Source organism: Chrysemys picta, chromosome 3 (assembly GCF_011386835.1).
Source record: "Chrysemys picta bellii isolate R12L10 chromosome 3, ASM1138683v2, whole genome shotgun sequence".
NCBI lineage: Eukaryota > Metazoa > Chordata > Testudines > Emydidae > Chrysemys > Chrysemys picta.
Genome location: NC_088793.1, coordinates 157,420,422 through 157,438,669, shown reverse-complemented (window position 1 = coordinate 157,438,669; position 18,248 = coordinate 157,420,422). Strand labels below are relative to the sequence as shown.

General features: G+C 40.9%; 1 protein-coding gene across 1 annotated transcript; it reads left to right on the top strand.

Annotated features, from left to right (window-relative positions):
• The first annotated feature begins 11,333 nt into the window (after positions 1–11,333).
• On the top strand, positions 11,334–15,750 carry LOC101949287 (left-right determination factor 2-like). The gene is made up of 4 exons (XM_005289631.4): positions 11,334–11,732; positions 12,748–12,994; positions 14,069–14,308; positions 15,280–15,750. The coding sequence occupies exons 1-4, from the start codon at positions 11,468–11,470 to the stop codon at positions 15,617–15,619; spliced, it is 1,092 nt and encodes a 363-aa protein (XP_005289688.2). The 5' UTR covers positions 11,334–11,467; the 3' UTR covers positions 15,620–15,750.
• The last annotated feature ends 2,498 nt before the right edge of the window (positions 15,751–18,248 follow it).

The following is an 18,248-nucleotide window of genomic DNA, read 5'->3' as shown; positions in this document are numbered from 1 at the left end:
CAAAGGAGAAAAGGCAAAACTCAAAATGAAACTGCTACATTTCATTAAATTTCTGTAAATTGCTTATGGATTTGTAAAAGATAATATCTGTGAGGTTTCATTTAACATAAGAGTCCTACCATGTGGCCATTAGAAATAGGCTTGAACTCTAAAATTCTGATTTTGATTGTACTAAAGCCAGGAAATTCAGTGTTATGGTTCCCACAGCAACAGGAACTCTTTGCTGCTTTGCGCATATGCATTACTTCAGGAAGGTGGTATGAGGTCTCCACTAATGACAGTAGGATGATCCTACTGAGCATTCCCAGGGAGCTGAGTGCCAGGAACACACGCCAGGAGTGTTACAGGCAGATTGGCAGCAGGCTTCCTGGTGACAGGATGAAAAATACCTTACATATGAAAACATATAGTGTAGTTGTAAAAGCGGACAGCTCTGAGCATGAGCAAAATGTCTGGGGCCCAGTCATCAAGCCACCATTTGCATAGACCACTCCCACTGAAGTCAACTGACAGGATGCTCAGGCCCCTGGTGGGCACTCACTAACACCTTCACTTCCTTGGAAAGGAGGAAGACAAACACGGAATGAAGAAAGAAGGAAAGACAACAAAGACTGTCCAATGATTCTCACACCCACATACAGCTTTAAAAAATACATGTCATTACCTAGCATAGATTGAATTGTTTTTCAATAGATTTTTTTTCTCTGTAGTGTTCTGCTTTCTTTCAGTACCTCCTCTTTCTCTCTCCCCCCTTTTCTTATTGTACATATCTTTCCTTCTCTGTTTCCAATGTTCTCTCCTTTTTCCTCTTTTTTGTTACTTCCCTTCTGTTCCCTCATTCCTGCTCTCAATTTTATAGTATTCTCTCCTTCTGTTTCATTCTTCCTTTCTCATGCCTGCTCTTTCCTTTTACTGTGATCCTTATTTCTCTGGATATCACTCTCTTTTTTGTTCCCTCCTCCCACATCTGAACATAAAAGAAGGGTGCATGCGTCTTTGATGCATCTCCTCCAGCCATAGGCAGCATATTTCACCAGATTGCGAGCCATGTCTGACTTGGGAGCAGTAGTATGGTCTGCTCTGTATAAAGGGAAAGAAAATGGGATGCAGTAATTGCAACCTGAGCTCAAGCATCTCACTTGTCATCTGTGAATTCATGGAGGAGAATAATATCTTTTTCAATAAGCAATAGCAGCTTGCAAGGTGCATATTGTTTAGCTTACCAGGATGCTTTGTGTGCTGTACCTTGTTAGAGTTAATTGCTTAAGAGAGCTTTGTCAACAAAAGCTGAGTTTGTTCAGCAACTTTGAAAATCAGGTTGCTCATTTAGGTGTCTAAATATGGACTTAATTTTGGCCTGTATGATTTGCTCGAGGTCTTTTCCTGACAGAGCTGGGAAGAGTGACCAAGTCTTCTAGACTCCCCATTCCCAATGCTACATAACACTGCTTCAGAAGAGCAGATGGTACTAGGGGATGCTAACTGGTTATAATTAAATTTACCTAATCAGGAAGACTTCAAGCAAATTGTGAAAACATCCACAGTGTGATTCTGATAGCCATCCTGGGGGAGAGAGTTTTATGAGTGAGATAGGCCTTAACAGTGGGAAGGCATTGTCTCTAACTGGTTAACTAGTTGTCCATTATACTTGGGAATGGCAAGAAAGATAAACCAGTCAATCTGAATTGCTTTGGGGGTACCTTAGGTGATAGATGGGTTCACAAAATCTTTTTCCTAGATTAGGCTTTTATATATCAATAATAAGTTTGTGGCAGCCAGTGCATTTCATAGAGGGCAGTTGCCCCACCCAGACACTTATATTAAGGAGTAAGCAGGCAACTGCATTCTGCAACTACTGCAGTTTCTGGATCAATTTCAAGAGAAGCCCAAGAAGTAGAGAATTTAATAATCTAGTATGATGACTGTGAGTCCTGATACAAGAAATTATCCCTATGTGCAATATACCAGCATGTGCTAAAGTGTCTTCCTGACCCAGACCCATAATGAGAGCCACAACTGAGCTGGCACTGTCATGAAGGGCTGAGAGCGAATCAAGCTGTGAAAAGATTGAAGAAGACTTTCGGGGCCTAATCTCGCAAAGCTGATGCATGTGGAATTCCTGCTGAAGTCGATTGAAATTCTATACGTATTGGATTTGCTGGATCTGAATCTTATTGAAGTCACTATCTTCTGATAGCCTGTCTCACAGGTGTAACTATAGGTCACAGCAAAAAATGGATACGTGACTCAAATGAATTTCTAGCTCTGACAGAGCTGTTCTGGTCTTTGGGAGCAGTGAGCTATTCCTACTTGTTTTGCAATTTTAGGGGGAGATTTAAAAAGCACAAAGGGGAGTTTAGGTACCCAACTCTCATTGACAGTCAGCGGGAATTGGGCTCCTAACTCCCCTTTGTGCCTTTGAAAATCTCCCCCATACATATGACTTGCTACAGGAGCACCTTTACTCAAGACTGGATTGGTAGTTGTCCAGAAACCTGAGGGTTACAACAAGTTTGCATAAAATGGAGTAGATTACAGCCACAGTATCTTTATTAGAGAGGTGCTGCATGGGAAGCCCACAGGTTACAGCATTGGATGGATGATATTGTCTGCAGGGACCTATGGTTTCCATGGGCTGAACATCAAGATTAAGCCTCAGGAACGCAGCCAGCTTCACTGTAGAACTCTCTGCTTGCAGGCTGCACTTTGGCCACTGCTGATTTAATACATTTGTATAAGCAGATGGTCAGGTAAGAAAATATTAGCAGACGTGCTTGCATGTTTGTGTTTCACACATCAAAGGACCTGACAAAGCCTGGTTAGTCTTCCTTTAAAAATCAATTGAGCAAGATGCATCTCCCTGGGCTCTATAGTATGGATGTTAAATGGATTAAGTCTAGTGTGGGTTGCACAGCTTTATTTTTTGGCCTTGCAAGGACCATGTTAAATCCAGGGTTTTAGTCCCTTTGTTTTAACTGATGTAGTTACCTGGCAGGAAATTGCACAATTTAACCTATGTCCTGAAATAAAATATTCTTTTGTGTTCTGGTTTAGAATCAAACACATAAAGAATTTTAATTCTTTCTTTGTGATTTTCCTTTTAAGTAGCAGAACAGAAAAAGGTTATAGGGACTCCAAAATACAGGATTAATTAAAAAGATTTATAAAGTTATTAGAAATATTTTCATGAGTTTTTTATTAATTTATTTTATTTTTATTTAAATGAAAACAGTTTTGATTGTTGTTATTTGTTGGATATAAACACTCTCCTGAAACTTCTGCAACCTAAACATTTCAGCATTGTTCTAGGACATGAGAACCAGACAATAAAACTTCATATTAGGATTTCATTTTATTACTTATTTTTGTACCAGGCTCCAAAGTAGGTGCTTTACAGAACAAAGGGAAAAGGAACCAAATATAGACAAAAGGGAAACAGGTCAAACAGTTGTCATTGTACAAGATGAGTAAAAAGTATAATGGAAATAATCAGCATAAATAGTAAAAAGTACATTAGATTTTTACACATTGGTTTAGTTTTAATGATTTGAAATGTTATTAACAGACTTAAGGTATTTTTTAAAAATACAGACTTTTTAACCAGACTGTATCATTTCAAGTTCATGGCAAAGAAAAGCTGTCTCTAAAATAAGAAAAATAAGAGAATTATTTCACATCTTTTTAACCCTATCCATTCTGAAACCCTTTCAAGCATTCCTCCTCTGTATTATTCAGGTCTGTCCAGGACTCAGACATGTTAGGTTTGGCACTGTTGTTGGATCCATTCAGAACTCCACTTCATCATTATTTTGATTATGGAGCTAATGTGCTGTTAAGAACAGGAAAAGAAGCCATGCACAAGTAATTATTTTGGTATTGAATAAATCTGGGTCCCACAATGTAAAACCTATTGACACATAGTCACATATAAAGAACAGGAGTACTTGTGGCACCTTAGAGACTAACAAATTTATTAGAGCATAAGCTTTCGTAGGCTACAGCCCACTTCTTCGGATGCATATAGAAGAAGGGGGCTGTAGCCCACGAAAGCTTATGCTCTAATAAATTTGTTAGTCTCTAAGGTGCCACAAGTACTCCTGTTCTTTTTGCGGATACCGACTAACACAGCTGATAGTCACATATGTTACTATAGCCACATATGTCAGAGAAAAGATGTATAAGCATCATTTAGCTCACCTTCATGCCAATGTAGGTTTGTTTTCTGCAGTATACTTTCTAGTGCTTTGCCCAGAAAGTCTTAAATACAGTATCTCAAGTAGTGGGACTTCTTCCATTATTTCCCTTGGGCAACTAATCCACGGTTTAACAGATGTAACGTATAGCCACATGTATGTCTCACTTCTTCTTTTCTATGTATATATTACAGTCTAACATCATCCTCTGCAATTTATCTTGATCTGACTTTAGCCGTTATCACCACAAAGAACTGTTTCTTTCCTTATTTACACTCTATCAAAGAATGCAAGTTATTTGCACATGAATCCTCACAGATGTTTAGCAGAAGACACTCACTTAAAATTTCCTTCAGTTTGGCCTTTAATATGTATTTTTTGCTTACTGAGAAGACACCTCCTAGTAAATTTGGTAATGTAAATTATTCGCTGTTCATTAGCACGTGCTTTGTAACAGTTCTGCCATTGCAGGCTCTGTATTAATGGAACTAAATGACACCTAGCAGAGAATCGTGTGTTATACCAGTATAGAAGTGTTTATACCGGTATAGCTTATTCCAGGCCTTTTCTATGCTTAAAAGGGTTTCCCAATATAGATATACTGGAAAAACTATACCTGCAAATGCCTCTAGAGGAGATGCAGCTTATATTGGCAAAAGAGTTTTTTAGCTGGTATAGCTTAAACTAGTTCCCCAAGTGGAATAAGCATACATAATACATCTTTTGCCTATTCTGGCAAAAGGACTTTTTTTACTGGCATAACTGTGTCTATACTAGGGCTTTTGCTGGTATACCTAGGTCTGTTAGGGGTGTGTTTTTTTCACACTCCTAACCAACATAGCTATGCTGGTAGAACTTTTTAGTGTAGACCAGGCCCCAGTTTGGGAACCAAAGTAAGTTATACCAGTGGAAAGCACCTCTGTATTAGTTCAACTGCATCTATGCTAGAGTTTTTACTGGCATAACTATGCCAGCAAAAAAAAAATCACATCCCTAATTGACAGTTATACTGTAAGGCCTTGTCTACACTGCCACTTTACAGTGCTGCAACTTTCTCGCTCCGGGTGTGAAAAAACCCCCTCTGAGCGCTGCAAGTTTCAGCACTATAAAGTGGCAATGTAGACAGTGCACCAGCACTGGGAGCTACTCCCCGCGTGGAGGTGGGTTTTTTAAAGCAAGCGCTGGTGCCGCGACTACACAGCCACGTTAAAGCACTGCCGCAGCAACACTGCTTAACGTTGCTAATGAAGACACGCCCTGAAACTTTTAAAGTGTAGACCAGCCTTACGTTGTTTCGAAAAAACAAAGTGGATCCCCATTGTTAAGATATAGGCAATTAAGTGTGTGCTTAGTAGACAAGTAAGTGGCACCTGCAAACCAGTCCCTCTACACAGGTACCAATTAGGGCCAGTATTGCAGTTCTTACACAACCTTTCTGCGCAGCAAAACTCCCATTGTCTTAAGAACTGCAAAATTGAATCGTGAGAAAGAGTTCCCAAGTCATAGAGCAGTTAGTGACATAAAACAATGTGTAATAAACAGATTGTGGTATGCCACAGACTTTTTAAGGTCATATGACTGAGAAATTTTATGTATTTGATTTGACAGCATTCACCAGTATTTTGGCCTAACACAGTAACAAACACAACTTCTCCAGCTACCGACTGGCAGGGAATGGCTGGAGAGGAGGACACTGAAGTAAGAGAAAAAGCTGTATATTTAAACAGTTGTATTTGTTATTGCTGTAAAAATAACATAGAGAGACTTTTGTGCCAGGACTGTGGCACTTTGCAAATGCTGATAACACAAATAATGTGAGCAAGCTATCTGATCTGGCTGGCATCACCTGATCTGCAGCACAGTAAGAGGCCAAACATTTCTATCCATTCCCACCATAACAGTCAACCTCGTGTCTGAGTTATTTGACTGGAGAAAGTCCATAAGGAAAAGCAGAACTCAGAGTATAGAAGCAGAGAGTCTGAATGTCAGAGTAATCTGGACTGCACAGTTAAAGGGAGACTGCCTTCATCATGGTAGTGCTTATGATATCCTGGAGTTCAAGGTCAGATGAGTTGTAGAGCCTTTTTTACACTGAAATGTGGCTCTTGTTACATTAGTTAAATATACTTTTTTTTTACTTTGTGGGACAGATGCAGCCCTGGTCTCTGGCATAAGTGAGCACAACTTCCATTGATTTCAGGGCTTCACTGACTGAATATGGTGTTTTGGCTATAAGGAGGACTTGATAGGTTATGAGACTGGCCTGGGCTACAAGACTTTCTGTGATGTAGATTGCTGGTTCCAATCCAGCCCAGGCTGATAGTAAGTAAAGGCTGTTATTCTGTAATGGCTCTTTGGTGGCCTAGATGTGATGATTTTGATCCAGTTGTTAGCAGACAAGTGTCCACATCACAAAACCTGACATCAAAATTGGCTCCCTTTCTGGCAGCCCCAGCAGACAGGCAAAGGATTGGGTGGACCATGGAGACTGATGAGCTCTTTTCTCAAGTCTAAAATGAATCCTTCCAGGGCAGGGTTGAAGCACACTGGAGGACAACATTGGGGAGGCTCACACTGCTACTATCAAGCTGTACCTGTCCCATGGACACATAGAAGTATGGAGGGCTGGTAGTTTGTCACTTTTCACCAGCAAGTTATTCATATCTGAATGAAAGAGGAGTTTCTTGCAGATATAGCTATTGAGGGAAGGCCACCACCAGGTAAAGATTCCTTTACAGTATCTTGCAATGGGCTAAGTGCCGTTTTAATGAACTGTGTGTGGTAGTTTTTGGACTGGAGGGTGCTGTTGCAAGAGGGTACTCAGGGCTAAAGTGGCAAACAAGTATAATAGTGACCCTGTGTCCTCCTGCTTACTCATCCTTAGCAGTGAAGGAATTTCTCAAAGGAAGAACCTCAGTGGAAAAAACTACTTAGGAACCAGTAACCTAGAGCTCTACACTGCCATGTTGAAGAACTGCATTTGACAGTGGGACCCAGGTTCCTGTCCCAAGGACTGAGGGTTTGCAGAACCATAGAAAAGGATACGGAACTTTTCTTTTCTTGGTCACCATTTTGAATTTGGCCCAAATCTATAATGACCTAGAGTTTCTGTTAGGTCGTCTTTGTGAAATAAGCTTGATCGCTTCCCTTCAGTTCTTAGGAGCCGATCCTGGGCCCATTGAATTAAATGTCCAAATTCCCATTGACTTGCATGGTACTTTTTCTTAGTGGAAAAGTGTCACAGACAGCATTCCCAGAACTAATACTAATTGGCAGTCACAAGAGAGAGGCCAAAGACTGAATGCAAATACAACTCTGAGTCAGAATGTGAGGGACTATCTTTACTAAAAATTAGGGGTAAAATACTGAATTGCCCCATCTTCCCCCCACAGGTCAGGGATGAGATCCATTGGGCAGTTTACACAGCTGCTACATGTACTGTACCTGTTCTGTGGATAAAACGATGATGTCAGTTTTCAAAGGTGTAGGCCCAGCACTTACCATGAACATTACATTCTGTGGGTTTACTTGATAAATGTCTAACACTCAATGTGCTTTAAATTAAACAGAGACGAATAAGAAAATATTAGAGATGGGGATCAAACCTGAGGCCCCAAACTGAGCACTTCTGAAATGTGGGGAAGTTTGTATATGAGCCTGAACATCACAGCTCCAGATCCATAGACCCAAACACCATATCCAGATATCATGCTGCACAGCTGCAGTCTGGGCCCACTTCTGTTCAATACACACGATGCACAAACCACACGTGGCATTTTTCCTAACATGCAGAAAATGTCATATTAACATTTTCTCAAGCAGGAGCTGTTCAAACATGGCTCTAGTTATGACACAAAATAGTTGTGTACATGGAAATATAAATCTCAAAAAGTTAAGGACACAAATCTTCACCCACACTCAGCAAATAGACTTTCCTGCTGGGCACAACAAATCTGTTTGAAATGTCCATGTTGCTTAGGTTAAATCTGTACGATTAAGTCTAAGTCTTTCACACTTTCTCTTTTAACCCATTACAAAAGGCTTGTAAACATTGTGCAGATATGCCCAGCCAACAAAGCAGCCATGTCTGAGAGCTGCTTTGGAATGAAACTAAAATCTTGCATTTATTGACCCCCCCCCCTCCCACCAACTATTGACTTGTATTGAAACTGTCAGTCCCTCATATTTCATTCCTTGCAGCCACCTTAAATCCCCTGTCTGACATTTTAAATGCACCATGTAGGTTCCAATACACATTTCACAGAAAGAGCTAGTATAAAATTCCTGACTTTTCTTGTTTGCATGACAAAGAGAGAATGGCAAATCCTGCAATTGGAGCAGATAATCACTATCCTGTGAAAAGCCTGCAATCCACATCCTTTTTTTTTTCAAAGCTGAGCTTCAACTGTGTTTGCTCAATAATTTTATTTTACATGTGGAGCCTATAAATCTCTTCCAATACACATTTGACAACGAAGAGTCTTCAACCTAATAGGCTGGACACCAGCCATGAGAGAAATCACTTTCTGATGAGAAGATTTTTGCCGCTGAAGGATCTACCAGTAGCTTTCACTTTCCATAATAGTACTTTTTTGAATAGCTCTTACAAGTGACTACTAACATGAACAAGGACTGTGTGGGTAGATAAGGGTTCCAGGATCAGGCCCTCTGACTGGTTCAAAGAAAAATCAGAATGCATGGACTATAACTATTTTACAACTGTTGACTCTTCTCACTCCCCAAACTTCTCCAAATTCAAGGTTATGAGTTCATCACTGGAAATGATTTGTTGGAAAATCTGTGTCTTAGGGAAGATTTTGTCAACTACAGTCTTGCCACTGTCCTTCATTTCAATGCAACTCATTGCTAATGCTATATCTGTCCATGCTACCATTATGTAACTCAGTGGCTCTCAACCTTTCCAAACTACTGTATCCCTTTCAAGAATCTGATTTGTCTTGCATACCACCAAGTTTCACCTCACTTAAAAACAACTTGCTTACAAAATCAGACATAAAAATACAAAAGTGTCACAGCACACTATTACTGAAACATTGGTTACTTTCTCATTTTGACCAAATGATTATGAAATAAATCAACTGAAATATAAATATTGCCCTTACATTTAAGTGTATAGTATATAGAGCAGTATAAACAAGTCATTGTATGAAATTTTAGTTTGTACTGACTTCCCTAGTGCTTTTTATGTAGCCTGTTAAACTAGACAAATAGTTAGATGAGTTGATGTACCCCCTGGAAGACCTCTGCATACCCCCATGGGTATACATACCCCTGGTTGAGAACCACTGATGTAACTCAAAAGGTTGCATCCCGATGTATCAGTGTTCAAAACAGCGTTACATTTAAATTGTTATGCAGTGTGGAATGCCAGAAGGAATGCAGGAAAGGGCCCAATTCCTACAAACACATCTGACACTTACACTTGCAACATAACTCATGTGAGTAATCCCATTGAAGTCAGGAGGATCAGAATTGTCTTAATCTATATTTTGTAAACCGCTGAGCACACTGATGGTGCTTAAATAAGCTAATTAATTTGTGTATAATATCATACTTCATAAATAGAATCTAAACATCCCCAAATTTTGGTTTGGGAATCTGGCCATAGATCTGAATTTTATGGGTTATCCTATCCATGACAACATAATGGAGAATGTAAATCTATAAAGAAAGCTGCTTATGAAAAGCCTTTAGAGACAATTTGGGCAGTTACTAAAGTAAAGTAACCTTTACTAACCTTAACCTTTAGTTAGTAAAATAACTTTTTTCAAAAGGTTCTATTCCCTTCCTTCACCCTTTTACACCAGTAGGCTCAGGTTTATGTAAACTATAGATGGGCCAAAAGAGGGTAGTTTTATTTTGGCTTGACAGAACCTTAGTAGTTGGGTCCTCAAACCAGGCCCTATTCAGAAAGAATCAAGGGGTTGGGTTACATTTTTTCAAGTTTGCCTTATCTCTGTAGAAACAAGCAAAAACAGTGGAGGCTGGTGACATCTGAAGGTGGGCTCAACTTCAGGCCCATCTACAATTAGAAGAAATGTCAATGTCATGTGACCTCCCTGTCTGGAAAGGATGAAACCTTAGAACTCTCGAAAAATGTCAAGTTGCTCTAACATTTCATTGATCAAGATGCTATTTTTCAATTCCCTCCTCGTGGGGCTTGTGAGGAATTAGTCTTCCAGTTGTTATGCATGCAAACTCCAGGGAAGCAAATGATGTAGACGTTTCAAAGTTGAAAAGGTAACTTAAAAAACAACAACCTGATTTACCAGGTTAGCTTTATTTCGCACGGACAGCCATCTGCTGTGATAATTGATATTGCTGAAGCAATGGGATGGGTGATGGGGACTGTTGGGCAGACAGTATCCCCCAAAAGCAGAGTTTGGTTTCTGACAGTTGCCAAAAGATAATCTATGTTTGTATAATGCAGCCTTTTTAAAAACACAAGCTATGTTTAAATCTACAAGAGATAAAATTGAGGACACTTTTCTAAAATGTAGAAACAGTACATTTTCAGAGTTCTATAATTCAGAAATATCTTGTTTGGTTTACAAGGCAATAAGCCATCAAAATGGTAGGATTTGTGATTATTTATCACCGAGCATGGGCTTGGCACAGTCCACAAAGATAAAAGCAGTCCCTGCCCCAAAGACCTTATGATTTAGAATTAAATATTCTTAATATCTGTATCGTTTTGAGACTGAACTTTCACCTGTCCCGCTGATGAATTATGCATCTTAAAGCTATTGTCTGCCCAATTGTAGTTGTGAGCTCCTTATGGTAGGAACTGTGTCTTCCGGGCAGTAGTACTGTAGTGGTGTACATAAATGATAATTTCATACTCTGCAGAAATGTTCCCTTTGACCCAGACTGAGCCTGAGACATTTCAGGCCATTCAGAGCTTTGGAGGGCAAAAGTGAAAAAGGAGCTAAAAAGACTGGAAACCCTGTTCCAACCTAAAATAACTGGAGACTCTCCTAAATATTTCTTATATTAACTTCACAGCACATGAAGGTGTTAATATGTCTTGTTACTACCAATGTGAGAGTATCCCTTTCAAGTCCTCTGCTTCACCTCCACTTGTGGAATTTGTTGTGCCAGTGGGACCGGACTTGCTATAAAAATCCAGCACATTAGGTCCCTTTCCCATTCAGGCAGCTTGGGAGCTTGAAGAGGCATCTCTGCCAAGAGCAGCCTCCAGGGAGAGTGATCGGTTCATCCATTCTGATAAGCTGTTTGGTGACTGACAGAGGATGAGTGTGAGGCTTGGCTGGATGGTCTGTGTACTCTGCCTAGCCACCACTGCCAGTGGATTAACCCAGAAAAAGCTGAAGGAGGCTTTGCTGGAGAAACTGGGGCTTTCTGAGGTTCCAAAACTTCAGAAGAGAGACCTAGTGAATCTAGTTATCCCAGATCACATAAGGAACAAATATATCTCCATGTTGAGGCGGCACAGAGTGAAGAGAAGAGCCTTGCCAAGTTTGGCTGGCATCCTGAGAGGAATCCCGGGCAATGCAGGTAAAAATGCTAGCATTATTACAATTAGTTTAGCAAAGCCCAGATCCAAACATCCACTGAATTTGGGGAAAGTTCAGATCCAGATATGCATCCAGACTTTCTGGATTCCAAATATATAATGGGCTGAACAAAAACCATAGTGCCAAACTTGGGGGAATTTCAATTTGGATCTGTTTCTGGAGCTGAACGTTACAGCTTAGGACCCTTCTCTATTTATTATTATGTGGATAAAATAGATGTGCATAAAGTAATGGTGGTTTAAAGACTAAAGCATAAAAAGGAGGATTGCATGGTCATTACAATTGCTATTGGAGCAGGTTGAAAAGTGGGTTTATTCCTATAGAAATTTTTGACAAAAAAATAAAAAATATTTTTAAATCAAAACCTCCTCCCCTTCCCCACCAGTTTCTAGCTAAAAACTGCAAAAATGTTAGTTTTCATTTTTTTTGACCAAAAAAAATCAAAACATTGTGAGGAAAGCAGGTACTTTCCATGCAAAGTTTTGTTTAGTCAAAACTCAGTTTGCAGAAAAAATTTCAGCAGGAAAGTTCTGATTAGCCTTACATGTTATATTAGTGCTATTTATACCCAAAATCTCAGCAGGCTCAGCATTCAAAAGATTTACATTGTTTTCCGGGGCAGTTACCAAAGCCAGTTGTCTGTTTAAAACAGTCCAACAGTCTGTTTTCATACAGAGATCTGTAAAATAAATATGCCCAGTCATTGGTGTTTTTGAGTTCTGGGGGAAATAAAATACTTATTCCTTCCCATTATCCACCAGGTTACAGAGAGCCATGCAGAGGGTGATGATGAGGGCATTTACAAGGCATTGATTCAAATGTGCATTAGAAAAGACGTGCTTAGTACCTGTGTAGGGACTAAGAGGCCCACTCTTTGGAGTATGAGATGAGTGTGTTGTGATAATTAGGAATGAAAGGGAAGTGTTAGGGCTTTGCTTGTGTGGGATGGACATGATGCTGAGCCGGGCTCTCCTTGTTGTTCCCAATGTACACAGATATTGCAGGAGAAGTTCTCTATTCTGATACCACACGCCAGAATCTGGTCTTTGACATGGAAGGGAGAATACCTGAAAACAGTGAAGTGACCATGGCTGAACTAAAACTTTTCAAAAAGCCCCTGAACAGAACGAACATGCCTACAACCAAGCAATCTCACAGGCCAGTCACTAATGCCAGAGTCAGCGTGTACTGGGTGCAGATCCAAGCTGACGGCACCAACAGGACTTCCCTAATTGATTCCAGGTAAGAAATTATCCTTTAATGTGGATATAGCTGCATTTTAGGGACTTGGTTTTACTGGGCCTGATTCTGATGTCACCTACACTTGTGTAAATCAGGAGACACTCCAATGAACCCAGTGGAGCTACACCTGTAAACAACTGGTGTGAGATCAGAATCAGGCCCACAGGCCTTGCTCTGGCACAATTCCCACCTGAGTAAAGACTGCAGGCTCTGGCTTTGTATCCTCTTTTAATTCCGTAATGAGTTCGTAAGAGCAAGGGTGTCTTTATTTCTTACAAAGATTGCAATATTCATCTTGAAGTGGCTGTATTTCTGTAATTTGTCTGAAAGCTATACATTATAATACAGTTAAAAAATTGCAATCTTAATCATTAGTTCTAGTCTTTTGCTCTGGCATAGCCTTCTGTCTCATTCACATCTCTCTCTCTCGCTTTCTGTTTCCTATTTTGAAAACACTGATGGATTGCTGGCTTTTCTTCTTCTGAAGATTTATTTCATTGGTCATTGACTATGCAAATTCTGTACAGTGGCTGTGATTCTGCACCACTGAAGTCTATGAAAGCTTTGCAGTTAACTTCAGTGGGGGCAAGATCAGACACAAAAGCTATAAAACTCATTTCTGCGTAGAACTTTATAGACCCAATTCAGCTCTGGCAAAAACAGATGTAAATGACATTGTTTTTAAAGGGCTTGCACTTGTTTATGCCAGGGCTGAATATGGTCCTGCATTGTCAAAACTCTGTCAAATCCTAAGGAATTCTTTAATGTGAATGGATGTAGTAGTTCTTTAGTTAGTACCTCAACATTTGCTACATGAGTATATCTATATATCTCTTAAAATAAGTGTTATTATTTTTGACTAAAGTTTAATAATAATTGCTATTCATTAAGAATTATTGTACAGTCAGGGCACATGGCAAACTAGAGGGACTAAATTCATCTCTGGTGTAATACCATTGTTATAAACAGAGTTTCACCAGGCATTATCTGGCTGAAGACAGCTATGAGTTGCAGGTCCTATGCCTTCAATTCCCTGAAATAGACTCTTTTTTTTGTCCCGACCTTGTCACACAGGTTGGTTCCAATAATGGAATCTGGTTGGAGGAATTTTGATGTGACCCAGGCTGTACATTACTGGCTAAGAGCCAAGAAGCCGGGACCAATGCTCCTGGAGATTTGGATTGAAGGAGAAAGGCTAGGCAGCTATGCCTCAGAAATGGCCAAAGTCGTGCGGTTTACCTCTCAGGATCCTTTGGACAAAGCCCTGGGCAAACCCGAGTTGGTACTTTATACCCTCAACCTGGAAGAATATGGGTATGTGTCAAATCCAAGTCTATGCTGTCTTTGGTATTTGGTCGCTAATTCATACTGAAGATAACATTTCAGGCCAGGTTTGGATAGGCATGATTTAGTTGCAAAACTCCTAGAGTGGGTACGGTAGGCGAAAATACAAGGTGGTCTTAAAGTTGAATAGAGAGGTAAATAATGTTTCACAATTAGAAATGAAATGAGCCACAAAGTTTGGATAAAGATCTGGTTCCAAACTTCCTAAAATTTGGATTATTTGGACATGGGGTTTTAGTTAGGCCCATTCTAGAGCTAGGAACCAGCTGTGAAGTTCAGATCTAGATCCAAACTATCCCAAAGGGTTTTGATTAGGGTCTCTAGTTGTAATATATTTTACAAATAATCATTCAGATCACGGAAACACAGAGAGAGTAGAGGAGACAAACATATCTGGGCTGGGAAGGATAGTATTGAATTTTTAGAGCCAGAGAACAGAAGGACTGATTCTCCATGACCTTGCGTCTTGTGTAGTCATTTACACAGAGGAAAAGTAAGTGCAAGAGTTTGTAAAACACTCCTGTTCTGATATGATAGCATTTTACACTTTGCACTGTGTAAAGGACTGCACAAGGTGCATAGCAATGGAGACTCAGGCCCAAAGGACGCAGCTTTCCCAGTTAGAAATAAATCACTGCAAATGGAATAGCTAGGAAGTTTCTTTACTTTAAAGCCTCTCCTCTCCCCAGATTTACTGAGCTCATTTCTGTACTTAAATACTTGAACTAAGAATGGGTCTGAACCCTCACCTTGGATCTAAACATCCCTGAATTCTGGGGGCAGGCGGGGTGCTAATCCAGAGCCAAGCTTTGCAGCTCAGGCCCTTTTCTGATGTTAATGACAAGGACTGTTCTCCCCCCGACCCCCCCCCCCCAATCTTTCAGCATGAGTCCTGATTTTCAGTCACAGAGACATTATTCCTTGGCTTTGCTTTTTGATAGGGGGCCTGGAGACTGCAAGGAGGAAAGCATGACGAAGAAACCCATCTGCTGCCGGCAGGAACACTACATCAACTTCCGAGAGCTGACCTGGACTCAGTACTGGATTATTGAGCCTGCGGGGTACCAGGCTTACCTCTGCATGGGGGGCTGTGTGCAGGCCAAGGGCCTCTTGCGCCGCTTTGGCTATGGAGAAAGAACCTGTGCCGTGGTGGAGAGCTCCCCACTTCCCATGATGTACCTAGTCAAGAAGGGAAACTACACGGAAATCGAAGTGGCTGAATTTCCTAACATGATCGTAGAAAAATGTGGCTGCGTTATGGACAACATAGCAGTGGTGTAAAATAAAGACACATGGCGCGGGGCCTGGCTGCTCTTGCAAGGGGGAGGGGACCTTCAGGAGTCCTTTCCTCCCTTACATTCCACAGAGGTAGACACAGTCCTAGAGCTTGCACTCCCTGTGTGCATGGTGCAGGCAAGTGCTGCCATCAACCCTAGGTGCTGCAAAAGGGTTCCTAGACATGCCAGCTGGTTGTCGGGGCTGGTGCAAAGGACTTTGCATATTGCATCCTGTAAAAGGGTTTGGGCAGTTGCTTGGAACTGCATTTGCTCCTGTTGAGGAATTGTGCCTGCCTGTGTCTTCTGCTGGCCATGTGACTCCGGTCATTGCATCCAGTGTGGTGCCCGCCACTAATGCAGCCATGGCCGATAAAGACAGTCCGTATATACACATGTGTTTTGCTGCCGTGTGTACTTGATAAATATGAAGCCTGGCTCTCTCCTTACACCGGTGTAATGCCATTGACTTCAGAATCAGACTCATAGCGAACACCTGCAGAGGAAAGCAGAAGTAGCAGTGATGTTTTCCAGCTGAAGAACTGTTGAACCAATCATTCTTAACTGTGTGTTGAAATCTCATACCCTGTAATTTTGTCTGTGTGTCAGTCCTGACCATAAAAACATACTTACCGTGAATCACAGACCAGAAGCACTTAAATGTAAATACTTTACAACTCAAAACTGTCTATTTCTCATCTTTATACCATAAGTTTAGGGTCTGATCCTTCAATCCTGAAGTCAATGGGGATGCTGGGGGGTAAAGACTGCTCACATGATGAGTAAGGGTTTGCAGGATCAGGCCCTTATTTTTTCAAGTTGTATGTCACAATTATTCAAGAGTCGATTTTTTCCCCTTCCATCTTGTATATTTTGAAACACTAGGAAAACAATAAAAGTATAAAATTAAAATGTTGATGTCTTTTGTTGGTAACTATTACTAGCGAGGAGGGTGCTTTATTGTGGGACAGATTACTGACAAATCTAAACTGATAAATCCACATTCATGTAAAATATACCTGTAATGACTAGACAAAACGTACATCTGGCAAATGAATATGCATATATCCTATATTTCTGTATGAGCCAGATTCTGCTTTCAGTTACAAATCTGGAGTACCTCCATTGAATTTAATGCACTTATTCCAGATCGCCCTCAATCTGAATGAGATCAGAATCTGGATCTAAGTATATATATGATGACTTTTTATATGTCTATCTATCTTTCTATACAGACAGTGGGTTGAGCCATTAAGTGGCAACACACATCCAGGGCCGGCTCCAAGCACCAGCGCAGCAAGCAGCTGCTTGGGGTGGCCAACGGTAGGGGCGGCACGTCCGGGTCTTTGGCGGCAATTCGGCGGTGGGTCCCTTGATCCCTCTCGATCCCACCGAAGCAGCGGCGGTAGAGCTGCCGCCGAAGTGCCGCCGATCTCAGTTTTGTTTTGTTTTTCGCCGCTTGGGGCGGCAAAAACGCTGGAGCCAGCCCTGCACACAGCACAAGTGCTTCTCTCCTGACTCCATCAGTTTCTGCAGAATTTGAGCTTTTATTTTCTTTTAAAAAAGAAACTTTACATCCTTGTGAAAGGCAAAATCGTCTGAACATGATCCGATGCATTGCTAACACTGCCCCTGCAGCCAATAAGGCTGAAATAACAACTCTGAAAGGTGTGAACTGCCCCATTCATGATTAAGGCTGTTGACTCTGAAGATTAATTGAGACACTTTTAAATAATAGGAACACAGGGATGGGCACACTGAATCAGACCAGTGATCTATCTATTGTCTGTCAGTATATTGTGTCTGTCTCAGTGGCTCCAGAGAAAGGTGCAAGAAACCCTGAAGTGGACAATTACGGAATAATTAATCATAGGGGAATTTTCGTGCTCAACCCCATCATAAAGACATAAAGATTTTCTATGCCTGAAGCATGAGGGTTTATATCCCTTCTAAAGTGTTTTATCCTATCTAATGCAACTGTGGATTTTCTTATCCACATAAAGGCCTAATCCTTTTTTGAATCCTTCTAGGCTCTAGACCTCAGTGTTAGCTAATGGCAATGAGCTCCACACATTAAGTTTATCAGTTTTAAATTGGTTATATTTCAATTTCATTTAATAATTTGTCCAGCTGTTCCAGGAGTGTGAGTGGTGCTTGAGTATGGTATTAGCATGTGAGAATGCAAGTGGCCCAACTGACAGAGAGGGAGGTGTCTTTCCCCACACTAGTGGGGCACAGAGAGTATGACAGGTTTCAGAGTAGCAGAAAGCAAATACTCACCAGCAACCACACATCACTGAACAAAACCACCGACCCAGGATCCTATCCTTGTAACAAAGCCCGATGCCAACTCTGTCCACATATCTATTCAAGTGACATCATCATAGGACCTAATCACATCAGCCATACCATCAGGGGCTCGTTCACCTGCACATCTACCAATGTGATATATGCCATCATGTGCCAGCAATGCCCCTCTGCTATGTACATTGGCCAAACCGGACAGTCTCTACGCAAAAGAATAAATGGACACAAATCTGACATCAGGAATCATAATACTCAAAAACCAGTGGGAGAACACTTTAACCTGTCTGGCCATTCAATGTCAGACCTGCGGGTGGCTATCTTACAACAGA